The sequence below is a fragment of the Photinus pyralis genome, unplaced genomic scaffold, assembly GCF_008802855.1.
Source record: "Photinus pyralis isolate 1611_PpyrPB1 unplaced genomic scaffold, Ppyr1.3 Ppyr1.4_LG7, whole genome shotgun sequence".
NCBI classification, from domain to species: domain Eukaryota; kingdom Metazoa; phylum Arthropoda; class Insecta; order Coleoptera; family Lampyridae; genus Photinus; species Photinus pyralis.
The window spans coordinates 30,631,141-30,654,240 of NW_022170738.1; the positions used below are offsets into that span (position 1 = coordinate 30,631,141).

The window sequence follows — 23,100 nt, forward strand, 5'->3', positions numbered from 1 at the left end:
TGTGTAGTCATGAGGTTTTCTAATACCTTAAATTGGGAAGTTTGCATATCAATGTTTTCCTTATGCATCGTCAATAATGTTTGTATGACATCTGCTTTGGGTGGTTTTACCGATTTACGTATATTTTGGAAATGAGAATCTAGGTGTGGTGTAGGTATGGGATCTTGATAATGGGGTAGAGGATTCGAGTAGATGGGAAGATGATGTGGGTGTCTGTGATCGGGAGGAAGATGACGTGGGGGTGAGTGGTTGCTGGGAAGTTGTTGCACATGGCTGTGGTTGATGGATTACATTTAATTCATCTTGAGTATCTGCTAATTGCAGTGAATCCTTAATATGCCCTAATGTTATTTTGTGTTTATCACCCAAAATGTTATGTAATAGGTCATAATGAGGTGGTGGTTCCCGTGCTTCACCTCCTGTTGTTTTTACATGTTTTATAAAATTTATGTACATTTTGGTCAAATTCTGAAATTTTTGATAGCATTTTTTCCCTCCTTCTTTAGGATTTAGGGGAAATCCAGCACTACCTAGAAGCTCTGCAATTTTCCCCCATATAGACATTTTTACAGTTTTTTTGTCCGCAAATAAAGTTTGAAATTTTGCAGAGTTCCTTAGTTCCAACATGTATTCTGTAGCACGCCTATCAAGGTCGGTCGGTTTCCCTCTACTGCTCCAGATTTCTTGGTCGGTTTCAGCAGCTGCGACTGCGGTTTCAATAGTTTCAGGAGTTTCATCTGTAAACATTATGGTATAATTGAATTCATTCCGATAGCTTTAATATACTAAAAACTATAATTATTTTGCCTTAAGGGTCCCATATACGATACGATTGATCTGTAGAAACAGTGACATATCCTTTTAGATTGATCGTAACAACGGTTCACTCCTTATATGGAGTTTTGTAAGTATATTATAATGCTTATCGTAATGGATAAACGTCTACATACCAGAAATTCGAGAGATATCTATGTCGGCAATTGAAGTGCCTTTGCATACACCGAATTGTTCTAAAAATCCTTCCTCTATTGCCCTTGATATGTACTCTAGCACAAAATTGGCATCTACAAACAAAATGTGTTTATTTCTGTTATGTGTGGTTTTAGTATTATACGAACACATGCCTTTTGAGGTTCACTGATATAAGCAATTAACCTACCTGTTTTTAGTGCTGTTGCAACCACCCCACTATCCGAAAATGTTACAATTTCATTGTTAATTAAGAACTTCACCTCCACTAAAGTATCATCATCTTCTAGACTATTATCCATTATACCTATAAGTAATCTAGAATATAAAGTAACTATCAACCAAGAACTAATGTAAACTCACTACTCACATGTAAACATAAATAAAAGAACCAACCTCACAAATTGAGGTTAGAAAGTTAACTTTACTATTGCTTACTCCAGGTTGAAGGTAGGTAAGGGCATGTTACTTGGTTAGTGGTTACTCTAGCATACTACAGTATGACGTGACGTCATTAGTTACTCGCCAGAAATTGAAAGCGGTCTTACTGAAGGTTACTTTTCTCGCCAGAAATCGCCTAAAGTCGCGAGAGGTGAGAAGGAAGAAGTAAGAACGAATAGGTCATAAGTTAACCTAAAAACTGGAGTGGCATGACACGTGAGGACAAGAAAGCAGAAGTTCTTATACTATAGTAGTGAAACTGTGACTGAATCTAAATTCGAATATAATTTGAAGTAAAGGGGGTTGGAGAAAAAATTTTATGTTTTATTCGTACAAAAAATGCGTTTTCGGCACTCGGAAGGTTGCTGGACTCCGCTAACGCGTCGTCCAGCAACTATCTTCCTCGTCCCGAAAACTGACATTTTTTGTACTAATGAAACAAATAACTATTATTGCGTAAAGTTCCAAACCCATTATGTACAATTAAAAGTGCAAACTCCAAGTTTTGCGTACCTATACCTTTCGGTCGTAAAAAGTTCACCGCAACATCACACAATGCCAGGAAATTAGACTATTAATTAAAACTTAACTTATTAATAAACGGTTTTTAGGTCGGTAACCGCTTCGCGACTGCTATAAAATATCCGTTTACGTTCAATCTATTTCTGTCATGTTTAATTAAAGGTGCTCTGATACCGCATCTTTTATTACTGAAGACGTGGGTCACGTGCACGTACTACACCTAGCCCTCCGTCTAGCTCTTCCTGCAACAACAGTTTAATGAAACGAGAGGTATCAAGATGATTAATTAAGGGCGAAGCGTGAAGTTTAAATCCCTACAAAGTGTCTTCTTGCACATGAAGCATTTTAGATAGTGGGGTGTAGGCAAATGTCGCGTCGTTATCTTATTTGAACACAGTAACCATAGATGCAGGGTGGATCGATCGCAATGCCTGATTGTCATCAATAACCTCAGCTCCCCTTTAAAAAACAACCATATACAAAGATTCATCCAAGAAATTCTTTGAAATTACCCTTGTTGAAGTGCCCCTAGTTTTTAAAAGAGGATACCCAAAAGTTTAAACAGACGTGCCATCCCCACCCTTCATATTTGTTGCACATACATCCCTGTACCCACGAATTTCATTCAAAACAAGGCCTTTTATACCTATTTTTCCACAATGGTAAAAGTTTAACTGAAAATGCAGGTGGACAGGGAGTTCTACGACATGTAACCCTTATACTATTCATTCGGGCACGTGTCTCCTATTACTTCCATAGCAAATTATTTAGAAACCTTTATGCATCGTTTATCCACTTCAAAGTAATTTTCGAAAACACTTCACCAGTTAATTCTTTATCTTTGCCGAAAGTTGTGCTTTCGAAATAGATCCCCCGCATTATTTAAAATCTCGATTTAGAGGCGAGGGGTGGGCGCGAAGCATCTGTCTTTTCACGCATTTCGTTACAATTTGTTCCTCGTTGCCTTAATTTTAATGTGTTTGTAGTGTCACAGTCAAACAGCTTTTAATCTTCTCTCTACCAGAAGTTATTTCTTTTAGACACCTACTGACTAAGTACAAATTTCTTTACAATACAAGGGCATAAGCTCATTGCTCATTGTTAAAGTCGCTTTTTGATTAATGTCGTCGTTTAACAAATGTTGGAATTAGGAACATTTTCGTAATGTGTATGATTTTAGTTGATGGCGTTTATATTTAGATTGCGTGTTTTGTTGAGGGAAGGTTGTTAATGCGTTGTTGTTTTCGTAGTGACTCCATTTTAATTAAATAAACATCTTACTTACACTAGTTCTGTTATATCAATAACTTCTAGGATTCCCCAAGGTTTAATTTTTTAACCACACCACGTATCATTTACTATCACAAATACTGTAATTAGTACAGCGCTCAAGGATTAAATTTACTCTGTAATTAAATAAAATAATAAAAAAATTTTATATATAAAGATTATACATTTAAGGAATACGATTACACTTTTTTGATATTCATCAACAATATTTAATACTTTTATCAAATGCAATAGGTATAAAATGAACAAAAAGGTAATGTCTATTTGTTTTGGTCCAATTATTATGCGTCTAGGCTCGTATAATTCCATAAGCCTAAATTCGGGTGCCGTCAAAGTTATCTTGCGCTCTTCCTGACGAAGAGGTTAAAGGTTGCTCACCGTTCCAAGTCCAAACGTTGCTCGACGTTCAAAGTGTAAAGGTTGGTCGCGTTGAAAGTTCAAAGTTTGCTCACCGTTCAAAATCCAGACGTTGGTCGCCATTTAAAGTTCAAAGGTTGGTCGTCGTTTAAGACCCCATTATGTGTTGTTTTATTTTATTTTCAAGGCGCCCTTACCCAACTCTATGCAAAATCGCATTTAAGGCGATTTTCTAGTGTCAATGCCATTTGAGGGTGACCTAAAAAACTAAATATAGGTCTAAAGATTAACGACCCTACGGCATTGGAAACCGAATAAAGGTCATAACGAATTCTTGGAGGGACGGGGCGGAGAGTGAGTGAGTGATGTCATTGCTCTCAAGATCAACCGTGGGGAAGGGAAGTATAGGCCTGCATTCAGGGCTATCAAATAATGTTAATCATGCCGTGGATTGGGGTATGTTGAGCCGTCGTGGTCCAAACATATTGTACAGGATGTCTTGCGTAAAACTTCCAAAGCTAACCCTTTTATGGTTTACAGCACGTAAATTTGCAACTACAGGGTGGTTCGCTCTCAATTTCAGCATTATTCCAACCTATAGAAACGAGACCCTTCCTGCAGGTTACACAGCAACATATGTAAAATACCGTACGAAAGTCCATACAAAAAGGTAAAAGGACAGTACCTGCTGCCCGTGAAGAATATACAATATGATTGTAGTATTGCCTAGGCAATATTGGCTCGTATGTAATTAAATTAGTTTGTAAATACAATATGGTTTTTTTTTAAATTTCTTGAGTAACCCAGGTAATAAATATTTGACTTTCTAAGCATTTTTGCACAAAGAATATTAATATCTAGAAATGGCCCAATAAATTAAGCCAAGGCATTAGCAAGTAATTCGCAAATTCGCCCCTAAACTTGACTTCGTAAAGACATTTCATCTAAAATCGTGTCTACAATGGTAACCTAGCAAGAGACTTGTCGTCAATTTAAATTTTGTTTGATCCCGTTCCCTCTTCAATCACCGAATAAGAATTCAGTCAAGGCTTCAATTTAAAATAGATTCGGAAGTTTTCGATTGTTGTCGACAATATTTCTGATTGGCTGGTAATTTCACATTTAGCAAGCGACGCTTTGTAGCAGCAGATCGTTTGTAATTCCGTACAATAAGCTGACTTGTTCAAACAATACAATGCAAACATTTCCAACTTCAGCGCACCGCTTTAATTAATGAGTTGTTCCGTTTGTGCTGAAAATTCTATCAAACCTTTTCCGACGAAGCAACCATTATTGAGCAATATTATAGGCAGAAGCGTAGTAATTAACTCAAAAGTTTGCAGTTTTTTTAGTTGTGAAGAGTAGATAATTACTTTTCACTCATAGTGCTGGAAGTGAGAGTCCCTTGTGCTCATATTGCGTAAATTTATCTTTTAGATTTTCACATATTAGACGAATGAACAGTTTTTTTAGTATTTAATTTTAGAATTAAGCTGATATTTATTGAAAGAGCAGTGGGATATAATTACAGCAATTTTTTAATTCCTATACCAGGCTGATTCAAATTCGAGGGCCACCATGGGGATTTCGGAAACTGTAAGAGAAATGTAGATTAACAACAGATATTAAATAAACTCCCGAATGGGATAGCGTACCCAAATATTCAAATATCAAAATGATAATTTACGTTACACGTGTAGTGCCAAATATAAGTAAAACATGTAAGGCGACGCTTACCTTAATTTAATAAGATGTTATCCAGAGGAGTGAGCTCAGTTCCCGGATCCATAAATCCGTAAACAAAAGAAAACTCCCAAGCTGCAGAGCTCGGAGTGCAATGAACTGATTAATGCGTGAAGGGCCTCGAGTAAGGAAGTGGAGGGTTGCCAATAGCATACCCGGGTCTAATTCGGTCATCAATTCTTAGAGATCGGAAGATAATAAATATAGATACTGACTTTAACAAAATTACTTACAAGTGATCGCATATAATCCCGGAGGGGGCAAAATAGTTATTAATTAATACGCAAAAAGATACAGAAGTTGTTTTTTGGTTGTAAAGCGAATCAGCAGCCCCTTAGTAGATGGAAATTTCTGTCAAAAGGGGTTGTTGGCACTCGTGCACAGATGGTGAATTTACTTCAAGGTTACCCACCTGCGTATGTAGAATGTATCAGGAATGGTTCTTAAAACTGAAGGCCTCGAATTATTAAAATTAAAAACCCTAAAAGACAATCACAGGTAACCCTTTTCGTTGATAACCTTAAAATGTACATACCTCTTTAAATAAGAGGGTTAATTATAGATGAATGTGGAACAATGGTCGACGGAGAATTGTATAGCAAATATCAGCCAACCTAAAGAAAAATACACTTCAAGTAGATGATGTAAATGCAAATGGCGTACTTACGATAAGTCCGAAAAAACGCAATTACATCCTCCTTACTATTGGAGTTAATCGGGAAAAATCCTTCCAAGCAATATTTCTGAATCCCCAAAATTAAATGAATTTAATCGCCAAAAAATTAATAACTGCACTCGGTCGCTCGCAATCGAAAGAGGAAAATGAATGTTGAAAAATTTCGCGCTAAAAATTGCGTGTTTAAACTTCCAAGGTTACGACTATTACGAGGATCATTCAACAAGTAAATATTGACTGCTTTGTAATGACGAAATTAAACCGTTACACGTTCCTATTTCCGCAAATAAAATTGTATTCCATAAATGCTGCGTTAGATCCAAAAAAGTATCATATGTACTCGTTATTAGGCGAAATTAAACAACCCCTACATTTTTCTAGCGACTTTTTACTGTAAGCTACTTTAAAACTGAAATTAAAAATCTTGATTTCGACGGGAAGATTTAATTCAAACTTGTCTAGTTGTTTTACTGTAGACGAGACGTATGTGTCGGTGGAATCACAACTTTAAGTTCGAATATCTCGAGGGCGAAGGGTGGGAACGGCCAAAGGGAAAGTTAAAGATCCGTGCGAAATGTATACTCGTCCAGTAGATTCGCACAATTCAATCCTTCCTCCTTGTCAAGAGCAGCATTTGAAAAAGGAAAAGTTTATAGAGTTTTCGATTCGTAAAATTCGAGCGGCACTGTGCCTCTTTTACAGACTGCTGTAAACTAATCTGGTAGACACATTGGTCAATTTTGAAACTTCTAGTAGTAAAGTAACTTGATCTGGCACCCCAATTTCGTACGTTTCATCCAAAATTCTTGACGGGTGGTGGTTCACCTCCCACTATTCCAATTTTCTTAAAAGATGTGATACATACGCAAATGATTAATTTTTTAATACGAGCTCTTCGTTAAACTAGCGCCGAATAATTTTATTTGAAAACACAATTTCGACACTGCATAACGAAATTTATGAACGCGTGCTTTGGATCACAAAATTAAAACGATATTTTCCCTCGAAAATCCATTTCAATTGCATTCGGTAAACAATCAATAAACAAGCCACATCTGCCTCTCTCGCGAACATAAAAGCGACGAGATTTATTAGATTTGCATATTTGACGTGTTTTGATTTAAATCGTAATACTTGCTTGATGTAGATACGGACGAAAATTGTAAATTTGGAACGAAATCTGTAATTCTATGGGATATAATTATATTGGAAATAGAGGAGAATCTGCTATTAATTGACGCATGAAACACTATAAAATTATAATCGAAATGTCAGTTTCCGTTGTGTTGCCTGCCATTGATTAATATGGGATTTCATCTTTCCTGTTGACTTTGGATTTTAGACAATGCACCACTGCATAATAAGCTGTACGTGAGCGCAATGTTAAATGATTATACGGAAATTGAGTAAAACGTTGTTTACGTGACTGTGTTACCCCGTAAATTACTGAAATATATCATAACTCAATATAGTCCTTTGCAATTTTCAAACCAAAATAGCAATAATCTAACAGGGTATTTGGTGTACATTTCTAAGCTTTAAAGTATTACTTACTTAAAAGCATAAAAATCTGCACCAATACTGTGTGTGTTCGGTAGATTACTCTTTGTTTAAGGGTTTATTTGGTTGTAAGAATCAATACAGAACAGCAAACGTATGTAATACGAAAATTTATTATAATGGGATACACACATTGTAACAGTTCAAGTTACGATGACCAGAAACTCCACGTCCAATCAAATAACACAAAATAAATGCCAGTTAATTAATCTGAATTCTGTATCACGCTACTGGTGCAGATCGTTAAGCTAATATCCTACGCTAGCTCAGCAAAAAGTAGGAAGTGCTTTTATTTTATAAAAAATGGAAAATCATCACAGCTGATTTCTTAGTAGCTAACGAGCGTGAAAATTACCCCTTCCCTAAATCGTTCCTATCTTACCCCCCTTAAACGTTACAAATGAAATCCTAAACGAATAACCACTCTGAACTCTCTAATAGGACTAACCCATTATTAAAATCTAATTAGAAGTTAATGCTCATGAGTACAAGGAAATGAAAAGCTTTACCATAGAAATTAAGCTTATAGAAACGCCATCTAGATTGTCTTCTTATTTCACCTCAAATCACACTACCTCACGAAAAAGGTACACCATTGCTTTTGTATTTCAAAAATCAAGTAGAAAAGATCACAATTCCATAATCTTAATCTGCATCCACGCCTATAGAGGCAGTAGCGGATCTTCAGATCTTCAAGACCCCAAAAGAAGAATCTAGTTCTTCGTGGTCGCTTCCAAATGCTTTGGTGAAACTTCCGAAAATTGTTCGAAATGAACTATCCATGCTTCTCGGGTATTTTAACGAATAGTTACAATATTTAAATGGTGATCGGTTGAAGATAATTCACCCAAAGAAAAAAAGGAGCAAGTAACGAGTTTTTAATACATCCTTTTGATTGTTGACGTTTCGCCTGTTAAGACTTTTTCAAAACGTGTTAAAATGATGTTTTTATGTGGAGGAGATCAAAAATTGTGCAAAATTGAAAATGTATATTACTGATGCAAATTTATTGATTTAAACGCACGCACCATCCTGTTTAAACCAACAATTTCCAACTTTTGTTTTTTTTTGTGTGCCGTATATCGTTGTATTCGTAATAAAAAATTCTACTCAATACAGTGTGTATTTCTGTTAGGGGCCATACAAAAAATAAAAATACGTTGTATTGAAAATCTCTCAACGGTGTTTTGAAGAGATCATAAAGTGGGAATGAGAAAGTGGTTTTTAATTTTTTGTATCTCTTAAAATCAGAAAAAAATAAAGTAAAGTCGTCGGAAGTAATCGGAATTAATTAATTAATAACTTTAACAGGATAGGAAGCAGACACTCACAAACACACTCATTCATTCTACAAAAAATCTCCCTTTTACAAACGCGACAAAACTCTATAACATTCTACCCGAATATCTCGCCAACTGCGACATAAAAGAATTCAAGGTAAAAATTAAGGATATACTGCTCCAACATAACAGGCTTATAGCTTAGTGGTAGAGCATTGGGCTATAAATCCGGAGGTCGGGTGTTCGAACCTTTCTTTCTAAATAAACATTAAGCTGCTGCACCGCCACCTGGTTTTAAACATTTTGTTATTATGTGTATGTATTTACACCTTCCCAGTTAAGTTTAATTAAAATATACAATAAAATAGAATCTTTGTTGGCTAATTGAAAATGATGAACAATTGTCCAAATTATGTAGATGAATTTGTCTTACGTTCCGCCCAGACTGAATAGATTTTCTATGGATTTCTACAGATTCAGCTTTCCTTAGGTTATGGTGCGCCTTTGTTGAATAACGGATTAATTACTTCACAGATAAAAAAGTTCATGAACTGCGGCGCGCTCGGATGCATGCGTTATACTCGAAAATACACCGACTCGAATACAATGTCACGTACTTCTTAATGCGAATTTATACCGGGTGATCGAAAAGTAGTGCGGAAAGATTGAATTTCCCGTAGAACTAAACATTTATAAAGTTGGTCACATACCAAATGTCATTTATGTAAAAGCAGTGGTGGATCAATTTAATCACTAATGCATAAATAAACTACCTTCTAAACATGTTTGCCAATGCCTTAAGTAAAAAACATTAAAAACTTAAAGCGCCCAATTTAAACTGTCTGCAGTTCTTTTTGATCACCCGATACAATGCTCTTACGACATGAACTTTAGTTTACTTCTTCATTTTTTGTTGTTTATGGACCACGTCCTCATTCTAACATACACAATATTTATACCGCCCTCTTGAAATTCTGTTTTTTATTAATACCGTAACACCCGAACCTCCTTGAGGTTGGAACTGCGCGTTGGCGATTAACTTTATGAAAACGTTTTAGAAACAAACAGAACCCTTGATTCCACTAATTCTTGCCTGTTCCAAAGCGCGTGATGCTAGCCGCGCTTCTTCCGCAAGCTAACCGCAATCTTAGCCGACGACCTACACGTTATGATGCGCATCTCTCTCTTACATAGTTTAAATTCGCTTCTTTATTGCCGAACAGGAAAAGCGAAAGGAAATCGCCGTAAGAGGATGGTTCGAATCCTCCGGCAGGGTTTCGATAGCTTCCGCAAGCGGTACATACAACGACATGTACACGTTATTTCAGTCTAAACACCAAAATAATGACGGGGCATCCTGTATGTGAGAATACTTAAATTTATTAGTAAATCTGGAGGATTATTTACGAAATAGACATAGTTAGTTCGTTTCGTTTGAATTTGTATCTCGGTGTTTGTTTTTCCTCTTAGAATTTGTTAGATGCGTAATAATTCTTTTTGTTTAAATTTGATCGCTTTTATAATTTATTCAATTTAGATAAGGTGTTAGAAGTAAGACACATTTGGTCAAGTTTGCGTACATTGCAAAAGGTTTTCATTGATTCGTTTGCGATGAGTATTATAAAAGAGATAGAGATAAAGTGCTCTGACATATTAAAGAAGCGGGGACGTTCGTTTGTGATTTTTATTTCAAAATTCTTAAAGCAAGACATTCTATTGTGATGGAGTTGGCGTTTCGTTAAATATTGGAGACCAAACATGAAAATGAGGCTGCTGAGTTTCGCGCCGGTTAAAGCGCGTGTTCTTTTAAGTTAAGTTACGGGCAGTCAGCCCTATTTGTTTTGATGCAGTCACAGTTTCTGATTTCTTTATAATCAATTTGTGGAGAAACAGATTAATCAGTTGAAAAAGCAATTTAGTTGTAGTGCACAGCTACACCTTTTTTGTAAAGGTTCTCTCGTCCGAACAGGTACTGAAAATGTATCTTCAAATTCAACAACCCAGATTTTTCACCTAATTCTGTGTTATAAAGCAAAGTGAAATTCAGAAGCGTTGGTGTGTGAGTTAAGTGCGCCTGAGAATATCTTAAACCTTGTACGACCAGATTGTCCAAACAAGCTTCGTAAGCTTTTGTTTATTTCAGGGTTTGTTTTGTTTTTTCTTATATTTATCGGAATACATTTTTGTCATTGTCAAATGTCAATCAATTAACTGTGTGTTTATTCGAATCCATTGTACGACCCGGATAGAATTTTCAAAAATTAAGTGTATTTTTAAATTATACATACATATTGTTGCCAAATTAGTTGGTTATCACACCCTACAACCAAGTTTTAAAATTTACAAATTCTCCTCCTGTTCCCTTAATCAAGATATCACGACCAACCTCTGCGAAAGCTACGTAGCGCGATTCAATACAAAGGGCGCGGCATGCTCACAGACGAAATTTTGGTCTTGCATGGCAATGGAGTAACTGCAGTTCAGACCCGAGCTTTATTGGAGTCGAAAAAAATAGATAAAAGTATGTAGAATCTGAAAATAGGTTTAGTATTCAAAATGTTTTCGTTTTGTTTTTATTTCCAAATGGCCTTTAGAAACTCGTATAACAAAAAAGTTAATATAGCCTAGCGGGCTCCCGTTACAGTATCTTCAAGTTTTTCTGCCCGTTCGCTGTTCGCAATAAAGTTCTACATTTACTTTTAAATTTTAAATCATTTGAGATTTGTGCAATTATATAATTTAACATTCCTGGATCTTTCCAACTTGACCCACTTGGAAGTTGAAATTTGTGAATTCCATAACGCTTGAAATATATTGGACTTGCCAGGAAAGAATGCCAGTCACAGAACACATCGTATGTTTTTCATAGTAAGCCATACGATTGTAGACCAGCATCAGGTGGGCTGTAATTGACATTCTTTCCTGGCGAGACTTACAAAAAAATTACAATTTTGTTAGAATTTATTGGTAATTTTGTTTGAATTGTAGAGTTTTCTTTACACGTCTCAAAATCTGAAAGAATAGTAGAAGAAAATCACGAACGTTTTTTGAATGATGCACATATGAATCTCGGAATTGGTAAGCTTAAAACGCTATATGAATTTTTGACCGAAATGTTAGTCTCATAGTGTATAACGGGTTGGTCGCTTTATACTTAAAAAGACGCATTGTTTCGAATTCATTTTTTAGTCAACATAGGGAAATTTAGACATATGTGCCGCTTTATAGCAAACAAGAACGAAATTACGTCTGGGAAGTTGCAACCACATTATGTAGTATGGTGTTTGGGTTTTTATTTTTCGAGATAAGTGAGGAAGAGGGAAAGTGTGTGTGTGGGGATTATAAGCAGAGAGACGAGGTTAGCATTCGTGGCTAATTTCGCGAGCATTTACTTATTATGTTAGGCGCGCTAATTTTTGGATGGAAAAAATCTGACAAGTCGCAGTCAAGTGTTACTGCTTTTTATTGTGAGTGGAAATTTCCAACCAGAAACGTTTCTCCTATTTATTTTTACCAATGATGTGTTTGTGAAGAAATTGGTGGCGAAGTGCGAGTTACCTACAGGTTAATTTTTACATTAAAATTTGGAAGTTAACCTAAATTGTGGCAAGGTCGTTCATTTTACGAGTGCTAGAATTTACGCGAGGGAACATTTTCGAATGGCAGACGCGCTCTTCATATAAAAACGGAATTCAAGGTACTGAACTTGAACTGGTAGATTTTTTACAAGGTTGTGTAAAACATTTGTGCGATTTGTGATCTGTACACGACGTCATTCGTCAGGAAATCTAAAGACCATTAATTGATGCGTGTACTCGCTTGATTAAGTGGGAAATATCAACACAGCGGAATATTAGCTTTTTATTCCAATATTTTCGCGAAATTAGAGCTGGTTTGTTGGAGTTTCAAATACGTATGGGCATTTCGATTTTGTTGTAACATGCCGCATGCGATTAAATTTGTAAGAGGAGAGGGTGTCAGGCTTGGGGTCATGGTTAGGGTTAGACATATATGTAGGTAGGTATGTCTACACAACGTATAGAAAATTTAAATTGCCAATTCATTGTTGCATGATGACTAGTTACCGACGGATTAAATAATAAACTAACTAGAAAACAATGCGATGTTTCCGTAGATTTCTTGAGTTGAAAGTTGTCCTGATGTGACCTTAAAAAGTTTATTCCTTGTCTTGAACTAACCTTGTATTCCATTAAAACGTAATGGAAATCTAGCAATTTGCAAGTAAATGTGGTAGTACTGGTATTCACCCTTATGTATTCGTGTATAATCATTTAAGTGAAAATGATATTCATGGACGTAGATTTTATTTTACGAATGCCTAAAGCTAATATTTCATGCATTATACAACTGAAAGACAAAGCCAGCGACTAATGCCAAATCAATAAACAACTTCTCTTTTATGTTTAAATGCAATCTACTAAACGGAAATAATATGGAAATTGCATAGCGAAGATGTGAAAAGAGGATGTTGGCCTAAAAATCTTGGACAGCCGGCGGCGTCCGTCCGAATGTACGCAAACTGCCGAAAATTATGCAGGCAGTTACGCTACTTTACCATATTGTGTAACAATTTCCTGTGCTGGTAGCAGTCTCCTGATAATTACACAGAATTTGTTATTTAAATTCAAAGAGTATTTTGCGGAATTTTGTACTGCCTTTGATTCGTTAGGCGCGTAAAATGTAAAACACGTTCCGTGACTTGATGTCATTTTTAATAGAACCGATGTAAATTACGGCCGATTTTGATCTTAGTGTTTTGCGGTATGCAAATTTCAATGTTGAAAATTGAATCTGCTCGTTGCACACATCTGAATTTCAAAATTAAAAGTTCTACTTTTTTTGTGATAAAAGGAAAGCAATTAATCAAATTTGGAATAAAGGCGCTTTTCACTGTAGGTATACAACATCAATATTCATTTGTAGTTCCATAAGGCACCCCCCCCTACATTTGCATAAGAAAACGTAGGTATCGATCACGCCACTTCTTTTGTGCTTTGTAAATACTGACATGTAGGTAGGTACACAGAACGCTAATAGAGAAATCACATTAAGTACGTACACACGGCGGGCATGTTTGAGGTTCAATCCAAACAAGTTGTGTGTAAATTTACATTCCTGCCGCATTAATTATGGCGGCCACTCTTAATTTCCCTTGAAGTTTTGGCAATTTTGCGAAAACCGCCCGATCCCCATCCGCCATTATACTTTGAATGGGTAATTGCGGGAAGCTGGCGAAACTAATTGTTTTCGTATAAACTCTACTCAATTAAGTCTTTTCTCGGTATAAATATGTAGTCATTCTGACTTGGGGCTTTAAATGGAAAATGGTATACCACGGAGTTTAATGTGTCGATCCCTAATTTTACTCATTAATACACAATTATACATTTAAAACCTGACAGACTTTGTTTAACATCATTGATCATAGATCATTTGTAAACATGAGCCCCATTGTTTAATCACATTTCCATTAATGAAACAACGTAATTAGTCCGTAGAAACAACATTAAGACTCAAGTGTCAAGTTTGTTAAGTATAAACTATTTTAATTTAATAAACAATTCTAAGCAAACATTAATCAGTTGTTTCTTGAAGACCTTTGTAACGCGTACAAGATGATCGGTAGCATGTCCCACGTTTTTGGATCCTTTTCCTGAACTCGGAGGCCTTTCTTAATTTCCTGGTTGTTACCATAAAACGTCTTCTTCAGTCTGTTTGCCGAAAGAGTACCTGATGGTGGAGGATCCAATAATGTTCATGCAGCGGTGATGTAGATGCGATATTAGATTATGCCGGCGAGGTCCTCTCGGATGAAATTGTGTGTAGGCCCCGAGTTAAATAGGGTTTGTTGTGGTAATTTTGGAGGGTCTGGTGTCGCTCTCTCTGTGGTAGGGACGAAAGCAGCGTCAGATCGAGTGTGGTAGCATCACCGAGGATTCTATATTCGGTTCGTGCAAAGTACAGTTGAGAGAGAATCACTTGTTCTATCGCGTTGTAGTATTGCAGCTTTCCGTCGTGTTATCAATTGTTGTTGTTTATCTCGTTATAAAATTGAACCAGCGTCGTAGTGTAGTGACTAGATTTAAGGGGATTTTTATACTCAGTTGAACATGAACATCGCGGCGTGCAGAATGTTCAATCACAGAGTAATCTGGTCTTCAATTTAGTAGAAGTGACGGTTTACCGCCTTACATTCTACCCCAAATTCACTCACTCTCATACTGAGATTGAACATCTATGCTCTACACTTCGTTATTTTAAATTGGATGTTCTAATTTTTTTAGTTACCGTTTATTTTAAGTAAATTTGATGTTAGTTACAAAACCCGAGCGGTTTTCGCAATACTTGAATTATTTAAAAAAATACATCTTTCACTATGCTATGCAAGCGCGACATACTCATTATTTTGGTGAATTGTCTAAATACGGTGTGGTCACGAATGCACGACTAAGTTCTCAGTTCTGAAAATACAAAATTTTCTTTTTTTTTTGTTAACCAATGCAGTATGCAGTGAAAAATAGGAGAAGTTTATACTCGTAATGACCGAATTTTCTAGAGCGATATCAAGGCGCCATCAAGTCGATAAAGGATTAGTCACCGGTGATAAGGTATGAAAGCGGATATGACTCATGCTTTCTGAGGTTTCTGTTTGCTATATAAGCAGATTGAAGACAGTAACATCAATACGGAAGTCACCAGCGAAATCGCCATAGTTCAATCATTATCGACAGTTTTAATTCAGTTGCTTATTATTAGTACTAGTTCCCTTGAAAATTAATTTTATATAAATAAATCACGTAATTGAATTTACAATATTAAATCTATTATAATTTTAAAATTGTACGGCTCGGGTTTCTTTGTGAAGATTATTACTACTTACTATTCACATTACATTTTTACTTCCAACTTCTCCAATTTTCTACGCACTTCCAAAATTGTTTACACGCCAACTTCAAATTTCTTTCAAGTCCCTCATAAGCTTCCTTCAAGGACTCATTAAATTTAGCTCAGGTTCCTCCAACGTTCATTACACATCTTTAAGTGTATCTTCCGTCTAATTTCGTAAAATTTCCACATTTCCCTCATTTTATTTTCAATTTTCTCATAAGCATTTTCCAAATTACTTCTAACCCTTTCACAAGTTCACTTTAGGTATCAATTTTAGATTCTGCTCGTACTCCCAAAATATCCTGTAAAATTTCCAGCAATCGAAAAGGTTGAATCAATAAATACGGCAAATTACCATTCCAACATCCACTAATGGTTGTCGCAATTTGGTGTATTTATTGCAAGTAGCTATGCTTGCAGTCTTTTATTTATTTAGCGACATGGGAGTCCGTTGGACATTGCCTGAAATTCACTTCTAGCAAAATTTTGAGTCAGGAGCGTATTTTGAAACATGGATTTGATATATGTATTCTCTTTCTGTAATAATTACATGGTTGTCTTTGTGGGAGTCTTTCGTTGTTAACTTTGCTGTCGTATGAAATTAATGATGGATCTTGATATATACGTATACTTCACGAAGCAGGTTCATGCCGTTGTTTCCATGTTGCTACACTAAAATCATAAATACTTAATTTAACCACTTGTTGCTTAATTGTAGAATATTTTGTGTTTTATCTACAATGTTATTGTAGAAAACAACGTTTCAGCAAAATTCGAGGTTTATAATTGGTCTAAGCGTATACTTTCACAACCCTTTTATACAACATTCGAACGCACCTGCACCAGGGTGCACTTGGAGCAATAAACAACCCAATGTAGCTACAAACAATGAAAAACATTACATTTTCACCTTCTTTTCAATTTCATCGCGTTCCATAAAAGCAGCTGGAATTAAATGGTGCACAAATAATTTCCAAAGGCATTTTCTCTAATGCCCCCAGAAAATATCACATTGTTTTCCTCTTTTCCCATTAAATAGCGCCGCGGAAAACTAATTTGTTCATTTTATGTAATGTTGCATTATAGCCGAATGTCCTTTCAGCCGTAATGTAACGATGCAATAATTCTTAGCGCGGATGAATGTAATGGCATATTAAAATGGACGACGTACGACCTTTCCACACTATATCCCCTTTGTCCTGAATAATTTAATATGCCAACATTGAGCTGTTTAGGGGGTGATTACGTACGATGCACAATTTTTGTCTGTCGTCATTTTAAATTAATAAACAGCCGTGATGAAGAGTTATTGTTTGACTAAAATTCAGTCTGATGCCTTGCAATAAAACAGTCAAATGTGTAAAACACGTACGGCAATAGAATTTTGACAGGCCGGAATATCATGTGATTTATTTCCTTTATGGAGCTCTTTCTTTTCTCGAATTTAAATATGTACATACGCGACAACCGAAATAAAAGGAAATGTCAACAGAAGTTGCTTTTCATGTTACTTGCGTCAATTCCAATTCTAGCATACAGTGATACATGTTTACTGTGAATCAATGCGGCAATTCCATAAAACTTTTTTCCATTAACGGCTTTTAACGATGCGAGAGTATCGTGTTTACGCAATCCACGTTCATTAAACTTAAAAAGTTTGTAAAACTTGGTCCGCGGATTTTTAAATCGGCGTGTTCCTCAAATCCCTCAAAACCAAATGCTCGAAGACCAGCGCACTAAATGGCAGAAGTAGGGAATGCAATCCCGCAGCAACATTTCGATCCCGGTATTTGCGGGATAGTTAGATGTTAATACCGCGGGATCCCGGTATTTACGGAATCCTGCAAAATTTTAAATGTATTAGGAAATAAGCAATTTCGTGCGGTTTACCGAACATTCTCGAACAAAGCGCATCGTATTTCCCGGAAAGAATGCGTCACATCCGTTTAATATTTTCATACAGCCACTTTACTTTTTTTTTTTTACTTATGGGAAATTCTAAGGTCCGTTTTGGTAGGTGTTGGATTAGTACGGTCGTTTGCGCATGCGTACCTCACCTTTTTGAGCAGCGCGATCTTCGACCTGTCGAAACTAAAGCATATGTACTAATACTTGGATGTATACCACTACAACATTTGCTAGGATTTGACAGGTCTAAGATGTATAAATAATAGACGAGTTCGACAATTGTATATAAGAATAACGGTACCTACGTTCTTAAACTGGAGGACTGGTAGTGGTACAGACGGACAAAGTGTGGACAATAGCATTCATTTGCCTTTTGGAAAATACGCTAAAAAGTGAGAAATACAGGGAGTTACGAATGTATGGAAAAACGGAAAGCCAATGTCCTTACTGTTTACGGACGACCTGTAGGTACGCGTTTTATTAATAAGTTTTAAACAACGTCGTGCCCGTGGTACCTAGGCTTGGTCGATAAATTCCGCAACCCCGCAAATCCCGCAGGTTTCCGTATATAGGGATTAATCTCGCAAAAATGCGCGGGATCCCGGAATTTCGGGATCCCGCGATCCCGGTATTGCATTCCCTAGGCAGAAGTGTCCGTCCTCGTGTATAGCAAGATGGAAACCAGACGGAGTAGACGAAACCTTAACTTTGGTTGTAAAATCAACGGCTTGAATGATCACTGCAGGCCTTTAAACAATTCTTTCAAATACCCAAAGGTGCAGCAAGAAAAGCAGCCCCATTTACCTACTGGACTGTAACTAGGAAGACAAGTATAATTTCCATGATAGTAACTTCTGTGCCTAGGTAATCGAATAAATCAAGAGTCTTCCGTTTATATCTGACAAACACTCATCACATCTCGTTTGCAAGTAAAAAGCTTTTAGTGAAAGCAGCACCATTTTCTATACGAAGTCCACAGCCATTTCGATGTTTAACTATTATTAATTATCGAAAGCGATCGCTGATACATTACTGGCTATTAATTGTGAATTAGAATATCAGGGCATTCATTTTACGGTCATTAATCTTTTTTGGTGAATTAATCCGTACTTGTTATCGGTGGAATATATTTTAGATGTAGACAGAAGTTGCAGTAACGAGGCATTAGATATACTGTATTTGCGTAAGGTGAGTTGGGGAGCATTTCATTATCCCATAAATTTAAACTTTTACGTAAATTATAGCGTTTTGTTCATTAAGCGTTAGGAAGATAAATTAGAGGTCGCAAACAGTAGCCTCTACTCAGCATTTATGGTCATTAATGTGTACGAAATTGGCTACGTTTCAACGCTTTTTCATTACCGATAGATTGTACCAAAGATGAAGTAGTTATTCTTTTACCTGTACTAGCCTGTGTGTAGAATAATGCATTCTCCTTGGATATGACACACTTCAAGCGTATCAGTAGCAGGGACCTGGACAACGGTTTTGGTTCCGTTTTTTTTTCTGTGACAGTAATTACATACATTACTCATTTTTTATTAACAACAATAACACATAGGAGCATGAAATTAACTGATTTCTTGGGCATTTGACCTTCATCCTTCGTCGCACCTACCAATGGTTGAGCGCCACTCAATTTCCCACTTAACTCAATTTAAGTACCACAAGAAATATTGGTTTATTGTTAAAGATCAATATCAAAATAATAATTGTCTCCGCCTATCACACAAAATACAAAATACTCCTAAACAGGCACTCAAAATTATGTTACGTTACTTACTCACAATACAATTGAAATTCCCCAGTTTAACAAACCCCCAATGAAGAATGATCGATGAACAAACTAATTACTGAATCATATAACAGCTTTCCACAAATCAACTGATACCTCGGACAAAAATGGGCACGTATAGGGCCAAGTACAAGCAAAACATACAAGGCACACCTCACTTCTCAGAAGGTGCAAAATAGTTATGAATTTATTAACTTAACTTTAACTTTTTATCCCTCTCTTGTTCTGGGCCCTCAACAGACTTTCGCCCAATTACAGAGTGACCCGCATAATGCTTTTTAGAGGTGTTCTATACTACTCTGGTATTTACCTTACGAATTAGGAAAACTGCAGGAAAACCTAATTCGGAGTAGTCGGCAGAATGCTCGAAACTGGTCTAAGGTAATTTCCACCTCTGCCATAGATGAAAAATTCACCTCAACCCAGGTTCGAACACCCGACTTCTGGATGTATAGCCCAAATGCTCTACAACTCAGCCATAAAGCTAAAGAGTTACGGAAGTTATCTCTTTGTTGAGGATCGATCCCTGATATCTAGTTCATGACCCGTGGACCCATTTTACAGCAAAAGGGCGTTATCCGTAGGTGGAAAATATGCCAAGGGGGTCGGCCCCCGTAGGTATCGGTGAATTTAACCCAATGTTACACACTTGTACGTCGAATCAGTAATCATATGAAACGTAACTTATCGTATCCGGAATTTAAATGGGTACTGAGAATTAAGACTAAAACTAAAAACCCTAAAAGAAATCAAAGGTAACCAGCCCTCTTCTTAAGATAACAGAGAAAAAACGCAATTAAAATCCTCACTATTGGAGTTTGTAGGTCGACAATCACTGAGTGGTATAATTACGTGGTTAAAATTCCAACAATAGATGGAACCATCTATTCAAAAGTTACGAAGGTCTTTCAACAAGTAAATATACCGTGCACAATAAGCATGCTTGTAATGGAGAAAATAAACCGTTACACCTATAAGGGCTTCGGCTTCTTGAAATTTTTTGTAGGCAAACAGCCGTCTGACGTCTGTGGTTATAGACATGATGTAATATTTAAAAAAAAAATGCATTTAACCCAATAGATAGTATGTTGTATTTCCTAAATTCGCATTTTTCCTATCATCCACTCTTTGAATTGTTTCGTTTTTTTTTCTAATTTTCTTACTTTCTCTTTGGGTTCTTCGGATACTTCAGAGTCGTCAAATCCAATAGATCTTTCCAATTTGATCAAATTTTTCGAGTGCGAGCGTTTTAGATGCCTTCGATGTTTTCAGGTTTCTCCAGGTCTAAGTATCTGACCACTTACTTCATTCACTTTACCCTACTATAATACTTGACCTCAAAATACTAAATACGAGTAGCGCATAAAATAAAAACACTATTCCTTTTGTAAATAATTTGACATTCCGATTTTCCCTTTTTAAAGATATGGTAAAATTGTTAGTGTAGTATTGATCATTCATCACTATCTTTTGGACTCTAGCAGTAACTATCCGGTTTTAGCGCATTTTACAACGCAGTGCTCAATAAATGAATAAATAAATGGATGAAACAAATAAATATAGAATGTTGCAACAGGTGGTCGGTTTGCCGTTTCAAAAATTTGGTTATTTTATTTTGTTAAACATAGGAAATAGTACACATATACCGCTTCATAGCAAACATGAGCAAAAGTATGTCTGGCTATAACAAGCGATAACAAGAAACGTATTGGGGAAGCGAGCACGGTTGGCACGATCTCTTCGAAGAGTTTCGTATCATTTTGTTTAAAGCCGAGCTCGTGACACTCTTGCTGGTTTATTATTCGTTTAAAAAGGTACGCTAGTCGAGGTCCTGGCGTTCAGAAAATAAGCCCCGTTCACTACTTCTAACGGGCGAGATTTAAATAGCGAGAGAGGTGGGAGATCGAAAATTCTAAGCTGATTGTCGCGAGCGATCACGTACAAACATCGGGTGTCAAAAAATTGATTCGCGGTCGACATATTCAGCGACGTTGCGATTAGTTAGTGAAATCTATCCGAATAGTAGTTTAATTTCGGGCAAAAAACATATTAATTAACGCGAATTCCTAAATTTCGGGTACGTGGTGGAGAAACATTTACACATAGTCGGATTTGTGACAAATTGAGACTTACCTGGAATTTTATGTGGGTGCGAAGAAACGAATTTGACTAAATTCAGGGACGAAGAGATTCGTAGCAAGACCTTTTACTTAGGAGTGGTAAAATATAACATTTTCGAATCGGAGAACGTTTCTCGAATAAAAAAACGGCATGAAATAAAATGGCATTAACTCATTCCTTAAACAAAAAAGTTTTTTTTCGGATTCCTAACAGTAACGGCTGGTTAATAGCAAGTTCCTTAAAGTTCAGTAACATCACTGGATAGCGCATTGTGCGATAAATAAAATTTTGTATACAACGGTCTACGGCAGGGAACTTAAAGATAATAAATTGGTGCACTTATCCGCAACAAAACTTATTTAATTAATTCGGCTAAAATAATAGCAACACCCAACACAGCGTAGCATTGGCATTTTATTCTTGTGCATAATCACGATTTCGCGTATTACTTATGCAAAAATTGAAACCGGTTTTCTTGGATTCACGATTCATACGAACTTTTCTTCCGCCAAACTTTGCATGCATCACGAAAATAACGTTACCGGGGCAGTGCAAAAAAGTCAGTTACTGTAACTAATTTTAATTTATTTTTATTTTTAGGTGTTTGCATATTATTGAATTTGTTTGAAGTAATTTTAATATTCCTAAAAGAATCGACTTATGAGAATTATTTGCACGAAGCAGATTTTGTAGTATATTTATTGACAAGGGGCGTATTTGGTTATTTTGTTTCAATGATTTGGAAATATGCATTTCGGTGATACCACTCCTTTTGTTGGATTAAAATTTTGTTTACCATTCAGAGGTGGTAAAGATGAATTTTAGATATGATTAAATTAAGCATTGACACGTGATCACGAGACAGTCATATTGCACTTTTCGTATTTCTTTTATGAACCAATATGAATACACACTATATTACTCGTTAATTATCCTATTTATAAAACTTATCCCGAATGGAGGTCCGTATCCTTCTTCCCACAAATTAAATTCGCGCTTATGATCATATAAAGGATATGGAGAACATTGTTGGTTGAGATCATCCCTTTACCCTCGCCATGAAAAAGGAAGCCTAGCACTTGGATAAATAAAGCGCCATAACGAATTCAGGCAAGCATTCTGTTTTTCCAACAATACGGAACATGAATTTTATTGGCAAACAATTTCAGTACGATTGAATAAGATCGAAATTTACATTGAAACGCGGGAGTATTAATCAGTACGCGGATAATTGCAATTTAAAACAAAGCGTCTTCACTTTAAACCCACTCGCTTTAATTTGGGCAAGTTTGATGAATGATTAAGCGTTATTAGAATTTTGAAGTGAACTGTTTGATTAACGCTTAATTCATTTTCGAAAATTTGCTTTCCACTTCTAACCACTTCACGTTTAGTGAGTTTGGAAAATTGATTTCCTACCCGCCGCCCGTATACTCGACGAGGACGTGTATTTTCTCCACCGCTCGAGTATGTAAAATTGTTTGAAAATTAGGCGGACGCGATTTCACATTCGCTTCGCTTATTTATTG

General features: G+C 36.3%; 2 protein-coding genes across 2 annotated transcripts in view; one reads left to right on the top strand and one right to left on the bottom strand.

Annotated features, from left to right (window-relative positions):
* The window catches only part of LOC116176168 (protein tincar-like), a 92,789-nt gene that overhangs the window by 44,823 nt on the left and 24,866 nt on the right, over positions 1-23,100 (top strand). The window lies entirely within an intron of this gene.
* Positions 115-1,545, bottom strand: LOC116176167. The gene is made up of 4 exons (XM_031494645.1): positions 1,408-1,545; positions 1,160-1,276; positions 951-1,064; positions 115-737 (listed from the first exon to the last, which is right to left on the bottom strand). Exons 2-4 carry the CDS (start codon positions 1,269-1,271, stop codon positions 115-117), a joined length of 849 nt encoding a protein of 282 aa, XP_031350505.1. The 5' UTR covers positions 1,272-1,276; positions 1,408-1,545.

Coding starts and splice junctions, on each gene's coding strand:
- LOC116176167 (XM_031494645.1), bottom strand. CDS start 1,271: ATGGATAATAGTCTAGAAGATGATGATACTTTAGTGGAGGTGAAGTTC. Junction 1,065..1,159: donor TGCAACAGCACTAAAAACAG/GTAGGTTAATTG, acceptor TTTTGTTTGTAG/ATGCCAATTTTGTGCTAGAG. Junction 738..950: donor AGATATCTCTCGAATTTCTG/GTATGTAGACGT, acceptor TAATGTTTACAG/ATGAAACTCCTGAAACTATT.